This window comes from Pseudophryne corroboree, chromosome 8, assembly GCF_028390025.1.
Source record: "Pseudophryne corroboree isolate aPseCor3 chromosome 8, aPseCor3.hap2, whole genome shotgun sequence".
Classification (NCBI taxonomy): domain Eukaryota; kingdom Metazoa; phylum Chordata; class Amphibia; order Anura; family Myobatrachidae; genus Pseudophryne; species Pseudophryne corroboree.
The window spans coordinates 20,131,616-20,150,576 of record NC_086451.1 but is presented as its reverse complement, the minus strand read 5'-3'; the positions used below and the strand labels follow the sequence as shown (position 1 = coordinate 20,150,576).

The 18,961-nt window shown below is 47.7% G+C and overlaps 1 protein-coding gene across 1 annotated transcript in view; it reads right to left on the bottom strand.

Annotated features, from left to right (window-relative positions):
• Window positions 1-8,588: 8,588 nt before the first annotated feature.
• LOC134948173 (ficolin-1-like) overlaps window positions 8,589-18,961 on the bottom strand; it is a 51,360-nt gene continuing 40,987 nt past the window's right edge. Inside the window, exon 9 of the mRNA XM_063935998.1 lies at window positions 8,589-8,949. Coding sequence (XP_063792068.1) covers window positions 8,702-8,949 — 248 coding nt within the window. The 3' untranslated portion in view covers window positions 8,589-8,701. The remainder of the gene's footprint in view (window positions 8,950-18,961) is intronic.

Sequence of the window (18,961 nt, the reverse complement as noted above, 5' to 3'; positions counted from 1 at the left end):
AAAGTTGGTAACTATCATCTTGATGGTTACGGCGTGATTAACGGCGTACCAACAGCGTCTGAATTCCAAGGTTGTTTTTATCACGGCTGTGGCGCATGTTACAACGGTGATGATAAAAACAAACTGACTAAAATGACCTACGGTCAACTGCGACACAAGAAGCAAGTAAGAATAAACTTTCTTAAACTATGTGGTTTTCACGTACTTGTCATTTGGGAATGCGAATGGAAAAAAATGGTAGAGTCTGATGAGAGTCTACAATCTTTTCTGAAGTGTAAAGAATTACCTGAACCATTGGACCCCCGAGCATCGCTTTACGGTGGTCGTACAAACGCCATAAAGCTGTTTCACGAAGCACAGCCGGATGAACAGATTCACTACTATGATCTATCTATCGAAATTTTGGGGATGTTACAAAGTATTTTGGTTTTGCCAAAGTAAAAGTGTATCCAGCACGGGGTCTTTTCTTTCCTGTTCTACCTCTTAAAATTTGATTAAACAACAAAAAAGGCTGCGCTGTGTGTCAGTAGTTGAAAACAGGATGAGAGCAAACGTGTACTATAAAAGTAATTAATTTATTAAAAATAACATAGGGTTGTAAAAAACAAACATAAAATACGAGCACACCTATACCTGTCTCAAAGGTATATTGAGTAGTGATAAACGGTATAAGGCAATAGAAGGTCCAATGCTATAGTTCAAAGGGAAGAAAATCAATGCGGTGCAGTCCCAGAGAGATTGTTGCCTCGTATATGTCACCAGGCAGATCATAATAAATGTATATAGTACCTCTCCGATTGGGCTGGTATAAATTTCGGCCGAGCGTCCCCGGCCAAAACAATCCTGCTTTGCCCAAATTGCTGCACAGCGGAGGAATAGTATCTTGTAGGCTGCCTGTCAGTATTCACTCGTCACAGTGAGGAGGTGGTAACAGCATGCGGCTAGATGGAAACAAGGTCCGATAATGTTCACCAGTTGCAGTGGTGAGATGGACGGCAGCTTGTACGGTGACGAGCCGGTAATTAACTGGGAATGGAAACCAAAGAAGGGTTTGCACGGCAGTGTAACACCTTGGACCAGGTGTGCTTGTTTAGAGGCGGAGTCCTGACGCGTTTCGTCACGATCACTTGACTTTTTCAAAGGTATGATCCTGCCTCCACATTGATCAGTATTTAAAGCCTGAACGGCTGATGACAGACAGATGTCAGCAATTAATAGTTAAGGCACTTGCCTCATATAACACATTAAATGCACGTTCGCTCTCAAAATAACACAGTTTAAAAAACATATTGTTATATAGAACAGTCGAAGCATATGGCAGAATTGACTCGTGAACAGAAATAATATAATGTATGTAAATCTTCAGATTAACCCTCTGCATTGCGGTTGCAATGTTGTGCAGGAGGCTATCTCATGAATAAACACTTAAATGGGCATACAGAGGCAAATTATACATAACCTAAGACGACACATCAATGTTAAACATAGTTTGCTTATCTGATGTTAAGAATCTTCTATAGTTTTAAGCAAAGAACATATGTTATCTAATAAAATAAGATAAAATAAAACAAACAATGAAACATAATTAAAAAGTAATAAATCAGAAAGTGAAAAATAAATAAATAAATAATAAAGCTGCATCCAGCTGACCATCATGGATTCGAACTGGGGTCTGGAGAGGGATACTGTTCAGTGGTCTAACACAGTGTGCCACTGGCACTACTGTGTGTGGAAGAGGTTCAGACCTATATTTGAAAGCTAACAGACATTAAAAGATACTCTACCTCTTAAAATGCGTGGAAAACTGATGTTTCCTTTATGTTGCACGTGTGCTGAGTCTGGACAGACAGAGCCTTGTGTCCATAGCGATGAAAACAGGACAATCATGGGTACGTGGTGCACTCCTGAGTTAAAACTGGCTGTAGACAAGGGTTACAAAGTGTGTAAAATCTATGAGGTGTGGCAATTTGATGAACGATCTGATGATTTGTTTTCAGGTTACATTAACTGGTATTGTGTCACCCTAGAAACTCAGTAACGTGTGAAGTGCTGTACATATATTACTAACAGCACTGATGACCCAACCGAGGTCATAGATCAGAAGATGGACGATATCTTGCAACTGAAGTGGGAGTTCCGAAGGAGACACAACCTTACCCTAACTGCTGTGGGTAATGTACTGACCGGCTGAGTTTCATGGTTGAACCCACGCAATTGGTTCTCTGGTATAGGAGAATGGGCTCAAAATGTTATTGTGAATGTAGGAAAATTTCTCTTGTGTATCCTGGGAGTTGTCATAATGATTGGATTGATATTCAGATGTGTTCGGATTTTAATGCACTGCATGCACAGTACCAAAGTGATGAGTTTGAGGAGCGAGGGCATTGTTACAACAACTGGTTTAATTTATGACCCATCAATTGAGACAATGTTGTGATAAGACGTGATTCCATGGTCCGTTTCTTTCATCCGTTTCTCCTTTGTTTTCCTCCAAGGTAAAAAAACATCCACCCGGAAGAAGACTTTGATGAACACTTCTACAGACCTTTGATGGACATTTCCACAGACTTTGCGAGACACTTTAGAGACTTTAAAAGACCTTTTCCATGGACACTTGAAAGACTTTGATGATCACCCACAGCAAGGATACATCTATCTGGACAAGACTTCAACAAACACCCAAGGACAATTACACACATAATCACATAAATGTATTTGTAACACGTTTCTTATCTTCATCTCTACAACCCTCATGTAGTGTCACACATAGTCGACAGGTGACATCCATATATTAGCATTCACATATGTTCCCCCCTCATGTATCATCAACTAAATGTGCACCCCCATTTGTTGTAACCAAAAGCCGAAAAGAGCTCGGTAGAGTTTGTCAGCCCATTTACAGACCCTTAATACGGGATAAGAAGGATTCAATGTATACTTCACAATACCTTGAAGCTTATTTAGAACATGGGGGGTAATTCCAAGTTGATCGCAGCAGGATTTTCTTTAGCAGTTGGGCAAAACCATGTGCATTGGAGGGGAGGCAGATTTAACATGTGCAGAGAGAGTTAGATTTGGGTGTGGTGTGTTCAATCTGCAATTTAAATTGCAGTGTAAAAATAAAGCAGCCAGTATTTACCCTGCACAGAAATAAAATAACCCACCCAAATCTAACTCTTTCTGCACATGTTATATCTGCCTCCCCTGCAGTGCACATGGTTTTGCCCATCTGCTAAAAAAAATCCTGCTGCGATCAACTTGGAATAACCCCCATGATACATGCCCCTCAGACATGAATTTCATACATACATGCTTTTACTATCCCACTAGGTCATACATTTCCCGCCTTCTCCGCTCCTCCCTACACCCAATCATTTATAGGTATTTCATTGTATTGCATATTTTTCTGCTTGATTATTTAGATAGTGGCAGTTATTGTTGACTGCCAAAGGGTGGACTGTCAAAGACGAAAAAAAATCTCATGATGTGTATACCTTGCACTAACCCCTATTACACACGCACGCTGCTCGTGCACCTGGTCCCCCGTGTGTACACATAACTGCAAGTTGCGTAAGGGCACTCCAGCGTCTCGTGCGCATGAGATGTGTATTTACGGCGGAGTTTGTGAGCATGTAGCGTACGACTCGAATGTAGCTTATTTAACCCAAATAGTGCATTTTGTAGATATTGTTCCTCTAGACCATGTCAGCGAGTAATGTTAGTTTAAACAGTTCCTGGACAGAGGGATTCTTCTTTGCATGATAGGAAGGGTCAGATAAAGGTTGGAAGGTGGTGTCTAGTATCCAGCTATAGGGTATTTTGAGGGTAACATTTCGGTGTTAGTTAGGAAAGGATCGCTCGCTCCTGCGTATAGTTATGTACAGAAGTAAATTATGAACTTTAACTGTATTTGCTGTAAATTACACATGCGGCGGGAATCCAGAGGATACCTCCCACCAGAGCAGTTGGGGAAAGACACTGCCCACTGTTCAAACCCACCTATGACCTTTCTTGTTATGTAGAGACACATCCCTGTGTCCAATGAACAATGAGGTTACAGTGACCATTGTGTTGTGAATGTATGTTGTGTATATAAAGACCGCTGTTGCCTGACGGGCCAGAACTCTCTCTGAACATTATCTACCTGATATCGGAGGACTGGATCCGGGTTGCACTTGCGAGTATTCTCACGTATGTATATTCTCTGTAGCCACCATTATTCTCTGTTATTCTGTTAGATTTCTGTGTTAGTTTGTAGTGTATGACTTGTGCGATTTTAACCTTTTATTAGACTCAGTCCACGGAGGCCTTAGAACCCTGTGGTTTCATATATAAACTGGTGTTGTTTTTTCACTTTTCTGCAAAGGGCTTTCTTAGCGTCTCAATCGCTCTAACAGCATAAGCATTGTTAAGGTTTTTTAGCATTACATCATTACACTATTTGACTACTAAGGTTTAGAGTATAAGCATATTACTGTGTTTTATTAACAAGAATTACTGTATATCATTCTGTGAGCGTCCGTGCCGCTTGTGTTTCAAGTCCGCGGCACAGTGTCTCATACGCTATTAGCTTATCAATACGGTACTCGGTACTCCAATAGCGTGCTAGGTACGTAGCGCGAGCCGTGAGTGTACGTGCTGCTCGTGCGTCGCGCTCTCGGCGTAGCGTCTGTTACGCTAAGTGCGTACCCCTACGGTACTCAGTACGCAAATAGCGTACTTAGTCCGTTGTGTGTGTAATAAGTCTAGCGGCCATAGCGGCTCCACGGTAATAGTGTATAGTTTTATGTTTTAAGATAATTATTGACATTATCACTCTCCATGTCACCCTCTGTTTTCACCCTCTGCTTGTCAACTTCCTCCACTCACTGGTCACTGCCTTTCCCTAGCTTCACTCTCTGCCCTTCTCCCACTGCCTCTCCCTGCCGTTACCCTTTCCTCATCCGCTCTCTCTCCTGTCACCCTCTCCCTGTCACCTACTGACTTTCCTGTCACCCACCGACTCTACCCCTCTCCCGATCACCTTCTCTCTCTTTTCACATTTCTGTGGGGTCTATTTATGAAGCAGTGAAAAGTGTGGAGAAGTAAGTCAGTGAAGAAGTTGCCCATGGCAACCAATCAGTTTATATAATTTTATAGAATACACTTTATAAATGGTACCTCAACACTGATTGGTTGTTATAGGCAACTTCTCCACTGTTTACACCTCTTCATGAATAGACACCTATGAAACATAGTAAAGGGACATGTGAAGCAGACATACAGATGTGTCCCTCATCAGCTTAAAGGCTAATTGTGGCAAATGCAACTTGTTTTCTGCAATAAGCGTGCCTGTGGGTGTGCATGTACGCGCTATCATTAGGATCGCATGGTGTGTACACTCCTGCGAATGGGACGCAGCTTGCCGTGGCTAGTCATCTGCGCCAGGTGGCTGCTTGCTGGTAGGATGAGAGTGGCCACATCTGTATTTGTAGGAGGGCGCAAAATGTATAGTTTGCCGGAGGGCGCTAAACACCCTAGTACCGGCCCTGCCTGCGACCTCTGCATGATGCCCGCACCCCTGCCCTGCAAATTGCGGACTCGGGCATGATGCCCGCACCCCTTCTCCCCTGCAATGATGTATGTTTTATCTATATCCCACGGAAACCCTTCCACAATCCTGCGTTTGCCCCTGGATGCCCATGTAACTTCCCCCCATGAATTGTGGACACTCGGGCATGATGCCCCCACACCCCTCCACGAATTGCAGATTTGGGCATGATGCCTGCACCCCCCTGTGATTGTGGAAACGGGCATGATACCCACACAACATACACACACACCCCCTGCGCGATTTGCGGACTCGGCCATGATGTCTGCACCTCCCCACAATTGCGGACCCAGGTATGATTCCCCCCCCCCCCTGCAAATTGCGTTCTTGGGCATGATGTCTGATCGCCACTAATCCTCCGCCCCCTTATTGTAGACTCCCGCTTGTTGCCCACACCCCCCCTCCCGACATACTGCGATTGTAGAATTGGGCATGTTGCCCACAAAACACAAATCCTCCCCCCATTGCAGACTTAGTGATGTTTCCCCCCACTCGCGATTACAAATTCCCGCCTGTTGCCCGCAGCCCAAGCGATTGCAGAATCGGGCATAGTGTCCGCACATCGCCCATTCGCAGACTCTAGCATGTTGTCCGCATCCCCTTCCCCCCCCCCCACACCCCGTGACTTTAGTCTCAGGCATGTTTTTGACTACCATCCCTTCAGTGATTGCAGACTCCCACATGTTGCCCGCTAGCCCCCACCCCCACAATTGCAGACTCCTGCATGTACGGCATCCACCACGTACCACTGTGTAAGCATGGGGAGGGGATGGGGGGGAAGCAGGCTAAAGTTTTGCCTAGGGTGTCGAGAAACCATGCACTGGCTCTGTTTACATGGACTAGAAACACAGGGGGTCATTCCGAGTTGATCGCTAGCTGCCGTTGTTCGCTGCACAGCAAGCAGGCTAAAAATCGGCACTTCTGCGCATGCGTACGGGCCGCAGTGTTCACGCGCGACATACTTTCACAAAAAACTATGCAGTTTCACACAAGGTCGAGCGACACTTTTCTGTCGCTCTGTTGATCTGTGATTGACAGGAAGTGGGTGTTTCTGGGAGGTAAGTGACCGTTTTCCGGGAGTGTGCTAAAAAACGCAGGCGTGTCAGGTAAAAACACAGGTGTGCCTGAGGAAACGGGGGAGTGGCTGGCCGAACGCAGGGCGTGTATGTGACGTCAAAACAGGAACTAAGTAGACTGAAGTGATCGCAAGGAAGGAGTAGGTCTGGAGCCACTCTGAAACTGCTTGAAAAAATATTTCAGCACTGTTGTTATGATACACTCCCAGAGGGCGGCGGCTTAGCGTGTGCACTGCTGCTAAAAGCAGCTAGCGAGCGATCAACTCGGAATGAGGTCCACAAAGCACAAATCCCCCCAGTCTTCTTGTCTAGATGAACCCCTGCCTTACATGCACCTGTGGTGAGACAATACATTGATCGTCAGCTACTTCCATTTTCTGTGCCTATATATATATCATACTACACATAGGGCGGGATGTACTAAAGCAAAAATGCGGTAAAACCCCCGAAAACGGGGGTTTTACCGCATTTTCATATTTACTAAGACCCTACCGCAGCGTTTTCGGCGTCCAGGGTTTCGCCATCTCTGGATGGCGAAACCCTATAGAAGCCTATGGGCTTCTTTTCGCCGACCGCCGACCCCCGCCGCAGACGCCGACCCCCTTACCCCTGGCTTACCTTCCTCCAGGCTGCCCTGGACCCGGAAGGTAGTGTCCTCCTCCCCCTAGCAACGCAGCCGGACGTCCTTCCGGCTGCAGGGGGGAGGAGGAGGTGCCGGGGGCAGCCTGCTGCTGCTTCCCGGCATCTAGCCAGTGTGGGGACCCCGGGGAGGTGACGGAGACCCTCCGCAGACCACCTAACAGGTATCGCGGGGGGCCTCCGTCACCGCATCGCGATGTTGATCGCATATGTTAGTACATATGCGATCAACATCGCTGCGGTAACCGGCGAGGGGCGGCGATGTATGTTAATACATCCCGCCCATACAGAGGATAGAAGCAGCCATGTGTTATTCATGGATCCCAGGTCACAAAACCACCCAGGACACTCCGACTATTCCCCTGATCAGCCCAAACCCCAGTCAGTCTATTTGGAATGTTACCCCTTAGTGCTGAGGGGAAGCTGATCACCGAGAGCCTTGTATACACCTGTGATATGGATAACATGTGTATAACCCGTCTGATTACCAACATTAATGGAAATATATAAATGTGACTGGACACCTCCAGTAATGTACGTCAGACTAGGATCACAGTGCAGGGCAGCCTGGTTTGTTGGGAGCTCTCTGAGTATTGTGATGTCCTCCTATTCATCCTCATATATACTCAGTACTCTAGTTATATACTAAGGGGCCCATTTATTAATGACCGGGTTAGATATGACAATTATCATGTATTATTGCGGCAATAGGAAATGATATACAGCTGGGATGTAGGAAAACACACATCCAGGAACAGGGACTGCGTCAGGATTCCGTCCCAGCGATACATCACTTTCTCATCCATGGAGCGGCTGTGCCACTGTGCATGATGCTGAGCAGACCACTGTGCATGATGCTGAGCAGATCACGTGCATGCGAGCAGCCGCTGTCAGGGAGGGATCCTGTGGATCCCTCTCTCTGTAACTTGTGCAATCTGTAGCCCATATAGAGGAATCTCGCACTAAAGCTGCCCCCATAGATACCTACGGGGGCTGCTACTGTAATCAGAAATGAGGGAACCACAGCGCATATCTCTGCTACATACATCCGGGGGACGCTCACATTATGCCTGTGTTCAGGGGATTTACTTAGTGTTCTTCCAAATCCCTGTCATAGAGAAGTGCATTATGGGTAACAGCTGACTCTGGGGGGCGCTTTGAGGTAATGACCCCACTAATAGTAATCTGTGACAGTGATGCCCGGATGCGGTGTACGGGTGACAGTGACATCACTGGAAGGATTGAGTACCAGGATGTTACAGTACATACAAGGACACTTATATAGATGCGTATATCACTGTATGATTTATTCTCATTATAGCGCAGTAACAGCCAATCACAGCAGTTATATGTCAGATACAATCAGGGTCATTGTAGGAAGTGTCTCTCTGCGTCATCACAGCGGTCTAATCTTCATCTCAGTCTGTCTGTAGGAGTAATTATGCCCCTTGCCAGTGTACCAGTTAATGCCATCAGCAAAGGTAGTGTGCGCCCCAGGAAGGTACAGTCCATTCAGGTTTGTGTAGTGACAATTATTGTACCACCAGGCCCCCTTGTACACCTGGGCACAGTTATCGGAGTTTACATCGTTGTCCTGGTCTGTCGTAGTGAACATCATCCCATTATGATATGTCAGAGAATCTCCTAAACAACAACACAACCAGGGTTATTAGTGAGCGTGTAAAAGTGCCGCCATATATAATAGACAATTGATTCTACAGCTACCGTTAAATATACATCACATTTTCTGAAAAAACTCTGCCTGGATTACTTGATACATATGGTTTATATCACATCCAATAGACTCCAATGGGTCTGGAATGCTTTTTGTGATAAGAGAAAAACAGATTTTTATACCTTGTTACATAAGACAGAAAACAAGATATTGCGATACGCCTGCTTATCGGGGAACATTACTGCGGAAACACCTTAATACATCAGCCTCTAATCCTGTTCTGGAAGACATAGAGGGGGGATGTATCATGCCTTAGAGAGAGAGAAAGAGAAAGTGGAAGTCGCCCAAAGCAACCAATCATCTACTAGCTGTCATTTCAGAGGCGGAGCTACATCACTGAGTAAAGGAATCAGTGTAGACTCTAGGAGAAGAAAGAAGCAGTTTATTGGCCGGTAGCTGGAATGGACAGAACGTAGCGGAGGTGGAGTATGTTACATCTTTGGGTATCAGCATTATAAAGAATCTGTCATGGAGTTTCTCACTCAGGGGCCTATTTATCACCATCCGCATCCAAGGGTGTGGATGTAAGGTGATAAAATCGCCCGAATCCGCACTGCGATAATTGATTACATCACACGGATGTATCGGGTGGTATTCATGTGACCGGCGGTCAGGTGACCGACGGTCACATGACCTCCACCAACATCCCGCTCCCTCACTATCCCGATGGTCGGCATGCCGACCAACAGGGACTATTTCCACTCGTGACACCTATAGAGTGGGAATAGAACCCGCAGGTCGCCACCAAGCCCGGAGCGCGGCGAGTGCAGAGAGCCCGCAAAGGGCTTGCTGCACTCGCCCCTCCCCGCCGGGATCCCGGCGGCGGTATGCTGACCGGCGGTCTCCTGACCGCTGGTCAGACATACTACACCCGATGTATTAATTATCGCATGCATGGACAGAGCTTGCAGTGCCTCTCCGCAGCATCATCGGGGTATTTTTTGGGAAAAATACCCCGATGTCCTACTGCACATGCGCCACCACAAAGACATCACCACTAGCACCGCCGCCAAGTTGACCCCCTCGTAGTAACTATCCCGCCCACTCCATGGAACCCCCCCCCCCAGCACAGTAAATATACTCACCAGTCCAGGAAGCCTGTCATTGCTGCTCTTGCTGGGCTGCCGGGTGACGGATGCTGTGCGCTGCTGTGACCCCCGGTGCTGTAAAGTGAGATACCATTTTGCAGCATTACTTTACTGCACCGTGGTTCACATCGCTGCACATGAAGGACCCAGTTCCCGGAAGCCTGCAGCAGAGTACCGATCACCGGCTCCTGAACTGTAAGTATATTTTTTGGGGGGTTTTTTACTTATTTTTTTTCATTTTTTAAGTGATCAGCTTGTGTGTCCATGGGACACACAGAGCTGATCACACTGCCGGTCCTGCACAGCCTGCTATGCCAGGGTGCAGAGAAAGGGGGCAAAAGTAGGGTCTCGCACTGCTACCCTGTGATTTCTCCAGCCTGAGCTGGCGAGTTTATCACAGGGCACACTGCAATTTTTTTTTAGTAAATTCGTCCAAATCACATTTTCCATTATAAGTATGGGGAATGCGATGTGGGTTACTAAAAAAAAGTGAATTAACTCCTTCAGTGGCATGCCCGGAAATCTTCCCGGGGTTGCCAGCGCTATCAGCTCTGGCTAGACCGGAAGATTTCCAGGCATACTACTGACTGATTCCGCAGGGACAGCCGTGCAGCGTGCATGGCGACCGGGAATCAGCATACTCCATTATAGAGTTTAGCCCGCCCTGTGGACTCCTATTGGCCAGGGGGCGGGCTTAGCTGTAACATGGCTTATGCTGAATCAGCGTTGGGGCTGGCGATCCCCGAGGGCTATGAAACCGCCTTATAACAGCCCTGCTACCTGTCTCCCACCAACACCCACCCCCAGGCTCTCAGATGGCATGTCTTGAAGTCAGATGGCTGCTCTCAGAAGATGCCTCTTCAGTATGTATGTATGTATGTATGTATGTGTGTATGTATGTGTATTGGGCTATGTATGTGTGCATGTGGGGCAGTGCGTGCACATATGGGGCTGTATGTGTATATAGGGCTGTGTATATATGGGGCTGTGTGTGTGCATATGTGGGTGTTTGTATATGTAGCTTTATGTGTGCATATGTGGCTGTGTGTATACAGTATGTGGGTGCATATGTGGGTTTGTGTGCATATGTGGCTGTGTGTATATGTGTGTGTATGGCGCTGTGTGTGTATATATGTGGCTGTATGTGTGCAAATATGGGTGTATGTTCATATGTGGTTGTGTGTATATGTTTGTGTATGTATGTATGTGGCTGTGTGCATTTACTGTGTGTGTGTGTCTATATGTGTGTGCATATGTGGTTGTATATGTGGGTGTGTGTGCATATGTGGCTGTGTATATGTGTGTGTATATATGTGTGTGCATATGTGGCTGTATGTGGGTTTGGGTGTATATGTGGCTGTGTGTGTATGTGGCTATGTATGTATGTGTACTGTATGTGTGTGTGTGTGTGTGTGTGTGTGTGTGTGTGTGTGTGTGTGTGTGTGTGTATGTGACTGTGCATATGTGTGCACATATGTGGCTGTACATGTGCATATGTGTGTGTGTATGTGGGTGTGTGAGCATATGTGGCTATGTGTGTGTGCATGTATGTGTATATGTGTGTGCGTATGTGTATATTAGGATGGGTAACAACTAGCCATAAGGAAGGGGGGATGGGGGGCAATCCATCATCACACTTTCGCCTAAGGGCCTCTGGTATGAACTTACACCCCTGTGCAGCAGCCTCTACCTCACACTTTCAGACCTTGGACTGGAAAGAGAGGAAACGTCTGTACGGTGGAGACAATGGCTTATGAAGTGTGTACAACTCTCACTCTGTCTAGAGCTACCTCCACATACAGAGACTTGGATAGCCCATATTATATTATAGGCCACGCTGGCCCCAAATTGCTGCACGTTCTAGCCGACACAGACCTGAAATACAAAACAATGTGACATCAGGGCATGAGGACTACAGACGGGCCGGTGACCTTTCCACTGTGATAACTGGGCCCCTTGTGGTCAACTCATTCCACATAGGAACCCGGCATCTAGATCCCTATGTTGAATGACGAGATCACAAGACGCCTCGTTAGTACAGAGGGGATCACTGATGTTTCAAGGTCATCATCCGATCTGTAGTCCTCAAGCCCAATATGCTGAGCCTGTGGCACAGTCATAAAGATCTAGGAAATTGTGTCTGTGCTCCCAAATAATGGCAACTAGAACCCATTGTTGCAGCAAAACTGCCTGAAAATTCAGCTTTTTGCAGGGTTTTTACAAATGCCATTAATTGACCCAAATATATACTTACTGTATACCCATTTCTATGTACCCCAAAAGTAATGACAGTATTTATTTTACACAAAAAAGTTTGGGTTGTGGACACCCATGAATGGGAATATTCCCTGTTAGTCGGCATGCCTACTGTAGGGATTGTGAGGGGGTGGGATGTATGTGCCAGTATGGAGACCGCCGGTCACATAACTACATTCCTTGTTCGATAAGCAGCCAAAACCCAGGACAATGATTGGCTTATGAAGTATTATAACCAAACATATATATACACACACATACACACACATATACACACATATACACACACATATACACACATGTACACACATATACAGGGTGAGGCATAAAAACCACCCAGATTGTAAACGGTAATACAAAAGGCCTGGTAAATACTGTTTAAATGTTAGTACATAAAGTAAAGGTGCAGGGAATACAGTTTGTTTTTGGTTGGATTGGAATATGATATCACCCTCACCCAGATGGGGCGTTCATTCCTGATACACACTTGTAGTCGATTTCTGAAGTTTCGCATCACTTGGGGGCTCATTTCCGGGATTATCTCTGTCATTTCTTGGTGACATCACTGCAGGCGGGTCTAGAGCTGGCACTAGGATACGAGATTATCTCCTAGCGCCGGCTCTTCCTATTGTGCTAGTGGGTTCCGGGTCGCATCAACCCATCTTACCCATTACCAGTGCGCAGCGAGCCAGGGATATGTTCAACTCTGCTCATTAGCCAGGTCGAAATACCAGGTCGCTCGGCCCGGAACATTTCAACAGGGTGTTTTCACGGGTTGGTAGACCGGTGTCCGGGATCCCAATGGTCCGCATCCCGACGCAGGGATCCCGGCCACCAGAATGCTAGAGGGGGGGGTGAGGGCAATGAAGCCCTTTGCAAACTCAGTGGCTAGGTTCTATTCCCACTCTATGGGTGTTGTGGACAGCCACGAGTGGGAATAGTCCCTGTGTGTTGACATTCTGGGTGTTGGCATTTTTAGCTGTCAGGATTCTGGCGTCGGCATTCTGACCGCTGGGATATGAACTGCATTCTGTTTTCACACTGACCAATATCCCGGGTGTCTGCGTGTTCACATGCAATAACCAAGAATATTAAAAGCAGTGTGAAAATAAGAATTTACTCACCGGTAATTCTATTTCTCGTAGTCCGTAGTGGATGCTGGGAACTCCGAAAGGACCATGGGGAATAGCGGGCTCCGAAGGAGGCTGGGCACTCTAGAAAGATCTTAGACTACCTGGTGTGCACTGGCTCCTCCCACTATGACCCTCCTCCAAGCCTCAGTTAGGACACTGTGCCCGGACGAGCGTACACAATAAGGAAGGATTTTGAATCCCGGGTAAGACTCATACCAGCCACACCAATCACACCGTATAACTCGTGATATTAAACCCAGTAAACAGTATGAAACAACTGAGCCTCTCAACAGATGGCTCAACAATAACCCGATTTAGTTAACAATAACTATGTACAAGTATTGCAGATAAAACCGCACTTGGGATGGGCGCCCAGCATCCACTACGGACTACGAGAAATAGAATTACCGGTGAGTAAATTCTTATTTTCTCTGACGTCCTAGTGGATGCTGGGAACTCCGAAAGGACCATGGGGATTATACCAAAGCTCCCAAACGGGCGGGAGAGTGCGGATGACTCTGCAGCACCGAATGAGAGAACTCCAGGTCCTCCTCAGCCAGGGTATCAAATTTGTAGAATTTAGCAAACGTGTTTGCCCCTGACCAAGTAGCTGCTCGGCAAAGTTGTAAAGCCGAGACCCCTCGGGCAGCCGCCCAAGATGAGCCCACCTTCCTTGTGGAATGGGCTTTTACAGATTTTGGCTGTGGCAGGCCTGCCACAGAATGTGCAAGCTGAATTGTACTACAAATCCAACGAGCAATAGTCTGCTTAGAAGCAGGAGCACCCAGCTTGTTGGGTGCATATAGGATAAACAGCGAGTCAGATTTTCTGACTCTAGCCATCCTGGAAACATATATTTTCAGGGCCCTGACCACGTCTAGCAACTTGGAGTCCTCCAAGTCCCTAGTAGCCGCAGGCACCACAATAGGCTGGTTCAGATGAAATGCTGACACCACCTTAGGGAGAAACTGGAGACGAGTCCTCAATTCTGCCCTATCCATATGGAAAATCAGATAAGGGCTTTTACAAGACAAAGCCGCCAATTCTGATACTCGCCTGGCAGAAGCCAAGGCCAATAACATGACCACCTTCCACGTGAGATATTTCAGATCCACAGTTTTTAGAGGCTCAAACCAATGTGATTTTAAGAAACTCAACACCACGTTGAGATCCCAAGGTGCCACAGGGGGCACAAACGGGGGCTGAATATGCAGCACTCCTTTAACAAATGTCTGAACTTCAGGTACTGAAGCTAGTTCTTTTTGAAAGAAAATCGACAGAGCCGTGATCTGTACCTTAATGGAGCCCAATTTTAGGCCCATATTAACTCCTGCTTGCAGGAAATGCAGAAATTGACCTAGTTGAAATTCCTCTGTTGGGGCCTCTTTGGCCTCACACCAAGCAACATGCCTCCGCCATATGCGGTGATAATGATTTGCTGTAACCTCTTTTCTAGCTTTAATAAGCGTAGGAATGACTTCCTCCGGAATGCCCTTTTCCTTCAGGATCCGGCGTTCAACCGCCATGCCGTCAAACGCAGCTGCGGTAAGTCTTGGAACAGACAGGGCCCCTGCTGTAGCAGGTCTTGTCTGAGCGGCAGAGACCACGGGTCCTCTGAGATCATCTCTTGAAGTTCCGGATACCACGCTCTCCTTGGCCAATCCGGAATCACGAGAATTGTGTTTACTCCTCGCTTTCTTATTATTCTCAATACCTTTGGTATGAGAGGTAGAGGAGGGAACACATAAACTGACTGGTACACCCATGGTGTCACTAGAGCGTCCACAGCTATCGCCTGAGGGTCTCTTGACCTGGCGCAATACCTCTCTAGTTTTTTGTTTAGGCGGGACGCCATCATGTCCACCTGTGGACGACCCCACTGATTACAATCATTTGGAAGACTTCTGGATGCAGTCCCCACTCTCCCGGGTGGAGGTCGTGCCTGCTGAGAAAGTCTGCTTCCCAGTTGTCCACTCCCGGGATGAACACTGCTGACAGTGCTAGTACATGATTTTCCGCCCATCGGAGAATTCTTGTGGCTTCTGCCATTGCCATCCTGCTTCTTGTGCCGTCCTGTCGATTCACATGGGCGACTGCCGTGATGTTGTCTGACTGGATCAGCACCGGCTGGTGTAGGAGCAGGGATTTTGCTTGACTTAGGGCATTGTAAATGGCCCTTAGTTCCAGAATATTTATGTGAAGGGAAGTCTCCTGACTCGACCAAAGCCCTTGGAAGTTTCTTCCCTTTGTGACTGCCCCCCAGCCTCGTAGGCTGGCATCCGTGGTCACCAGGACCCAGTCCTGTATGCTGAATCTGCGGCCCTCCAGAAGATGAGCACTTTGTAGCCACCACAGAAGAGACACCCTGGTTCTTGGGGACAGGGTTATCAAGCGATGCATCTGAAGATGCGATCCGGACCACTTGTCCAACAGGTCCCACTGAAAGATTCTGGCATGGAACCTGCCGAATGGAATTGCTTCGTAAGAAGCTACCATCTTTCCCAGGACCCGCGTGCAGTGATGCACCGATACCCGTTTTGGTTTTAGGAGGTCTCTGACTAGAGAAGACAACTCCCGGCTTTCTCCTCCGGGAGAAACACTTTCTTCTGGACCGTGTCCAGAATCATTCCCAGGAACATTAGACGTGTCGTCGGGACCAGCTGTGACTTTGGGATATTCAGAATCCAGCCGTGCTGGCGCAGCACTTCCTGAGATAGTGCTACTCCCACTAACAACTGTTCCTTGGATCGTGCCTTTATTAGGAGATCGTCCAAGTACGTGATAATTAAAACTCCCTTTTTTCGAAGGAGTATCATCATTTCCGCCATAACCTTGGTAAATACCCTCGGTGCCGTGGAGAGTCCAAACGGCAGCGTCTGGAATTGGTAATGGCAATCCTGTACCACAAATCTGAGGTACTCCTGGTGAGGATGGTAAATAGGGACATGCAGGTAAGCATCCTTGATGTCCAGGGATACCATGTAATCCCCCTCGTCCAGGCTCGCAATAACAGCCCTGAGCGATTCCATCTTGAACTTGAATTTTTTTATGTATGTGTTCAAGAATTTCAAATTTAAAATGGGTCTCACCAAACTGTCCGGTTTCGGCACCACAAATAGTGTGGAATAGTAACTCCGGCCTTGTTGAAGTAGGGGTACCTTGATTATCACTTGCTGAAAATACAGCTTGTGAATTGCCGCTAGCACCGCCTCCCTGTCTGAGGGAGCAATCGGCAAGGCAGATTTTAGGAACCGGTGGGGTGGAGCTGCCTCGAATTCCAGCTTGTACCCCTGAGATACTATTTGAAGGATCCAGGGATCCACTTGTGAGCGAGCCCCCTGATCGCTGAAATTCTTGAGGCGGGCCCCCACCGTACCTAGCTCCGCCTGGGGAGCCCATCCGTCATGCGGCGGACTTGGAAGAAGAAGCGGGGGAGGACTTTTGCTCTTGGGAACCTGCTGTCTGTTGCAGCCTTTTTCCCCTGCCTCTGCCTCTAGACAGAAAAGACCCTCCTTTTCCACGCTTGTTTTTCTGGGTCCGAAAGGACTGCACCTGATAAAATGGCGCCTTCTTAGGCTGTGAGGGGACATCGGGTAAAAATGCTGACTTCCCAGACGTTGCTGTGGAAACTAGGTCGGAGAGACCATCCCCAAATAATTCCTCCCCCCTATAAGGCAAAACTTCCATGTGCCTTTTGGAATCTGCATCTCCAGTCCACTGGCGAGTCCATAAGCATCTCCTAGCAGATATGGACAATGCACTTACTTTAGATGCCAGCCGGCAGATTTCCCTCTGTGCATCTCTCATATATAGGACTGAATCCTTAATATGTTCAATTGTTAGCAGAATCGTGTCTCTGTCTAATGTGTCAATATTTTCTGACAGTTTATCTGACCATGCAGCGGCAGCACTGCACATCCATGCTGACGCAATAGCTGGTCTAAGTATAATGCCTGAGTGTGTATATACAGACTTCAGGATCGCCTCCTGCTTCCTATCAGCAGGTTCCTTAAGGGCGGCCGTATCCTGAAACGGTAGTGCCACCTTTTTAGACAAACGTGTGAGCGCTTTATCCACCCTAGGAGGTGTTTCCCAACGTGACCTATCCTCTGGCGGGAAAGGAAACGCCATTAGTACCTTCTTAGGAATTACCAATTTCTTATCAGGGGAAGCCCACGCTTCTTCACACACTTCATTTAATTCATCTGACGGGGGAAAAACTACGGGTAGTTTTTTCTCCCCAAACATAATACCCTTTTTTGTGGTACCTGGATGTAAATCAGAAATATTTAACACCTCTTTCATTGCCTCAATCATGCAGTGAATGGCCTTAATGGGCATTAAATTTGACTCATCGTCGTCGACACTGGTGTCAGTATCCGTGTCGACATCTACTTGTGCCATCTGAGAAAGCGGGCGTTTTAGAGCCCCTGATGACTTTTGAGACACCTGGACCGGCACGAGCTGAGAACTCGGCTGTCCCACAGTCGGCATGTCGTCAAATTTTTTATGTAATGAGTCTATACGTGCACTCATTTCCTTCCATAAGCTCATCGACTCAGGTGTCTGCCCCCCAGGGGGTGACATCCCTGCTAAAGGCATCTGCTCCGCCTCCACATCATTATCCTCATCAAACATGTCGACACAGCCGTACCGACCCACTCCACACACACAGGGAATGCTCTAATAGAGGACAGGACCCACAAAAGCCCTTTGGGGGGACAGAGTGAAAGTATGCCAGCACACACCAGAGCGCTATATAAGGCAGGGACTAACTAAGTTATGTCCCTTATAGCTGCTTTTTAATATATACTAGGTGCTTCATCGCGCCCTACGGGCGCTCTTCACACCGTCACAAGGGGCTACGCCCCCTTAACCCTTGCATGCCTTTCTGGGGTTCAATATTTGTATTATATAGAGAATTACCTGCATTCCTTTGTTAGTGGTTAAATATTGCACAATGAAAGGGCGTGCGATGGTGAAGGAGGCGCAGCCCCTTGCGACAGCGTGAACAGCACCTGCAGGGCATGATGTACAAAATGTAGAGGGTGCGGGGGGGGACTGCGGATGGGGGAGGGTGTCTGTAGATGCTGCGGGTAGAGGGGGGGTGGAAGCGGGGGGGGCCCGGATGGGGAAGGGTCGGGAGATGCTGCGGGTGGGGGAGGGGCAGAGGAGTGGGGGCTGCAGATGGGGGATGGGGTCCGGAGGCACTGCCGGTGGGGGAAGGGCAGGGGTGCCAAGGGTGGGAGAGGGGCAGGTGCGGGGATGTTGCGGATGGGTGAAGGGTTCCGGAGGTGCTGTGGGATGGGAAGGGGCGGGGGTGGGGTAGGGGGTCCCGAGGTGCCGTGAGTAGGGGAGGGGCAGGTACAGGTGGTGCGGCGGATGGGGAAGGGGGTCCGGAGGTGCTGCAAGTGGTGGAGGGTCAGGTGGGGGAGGGGTGGATG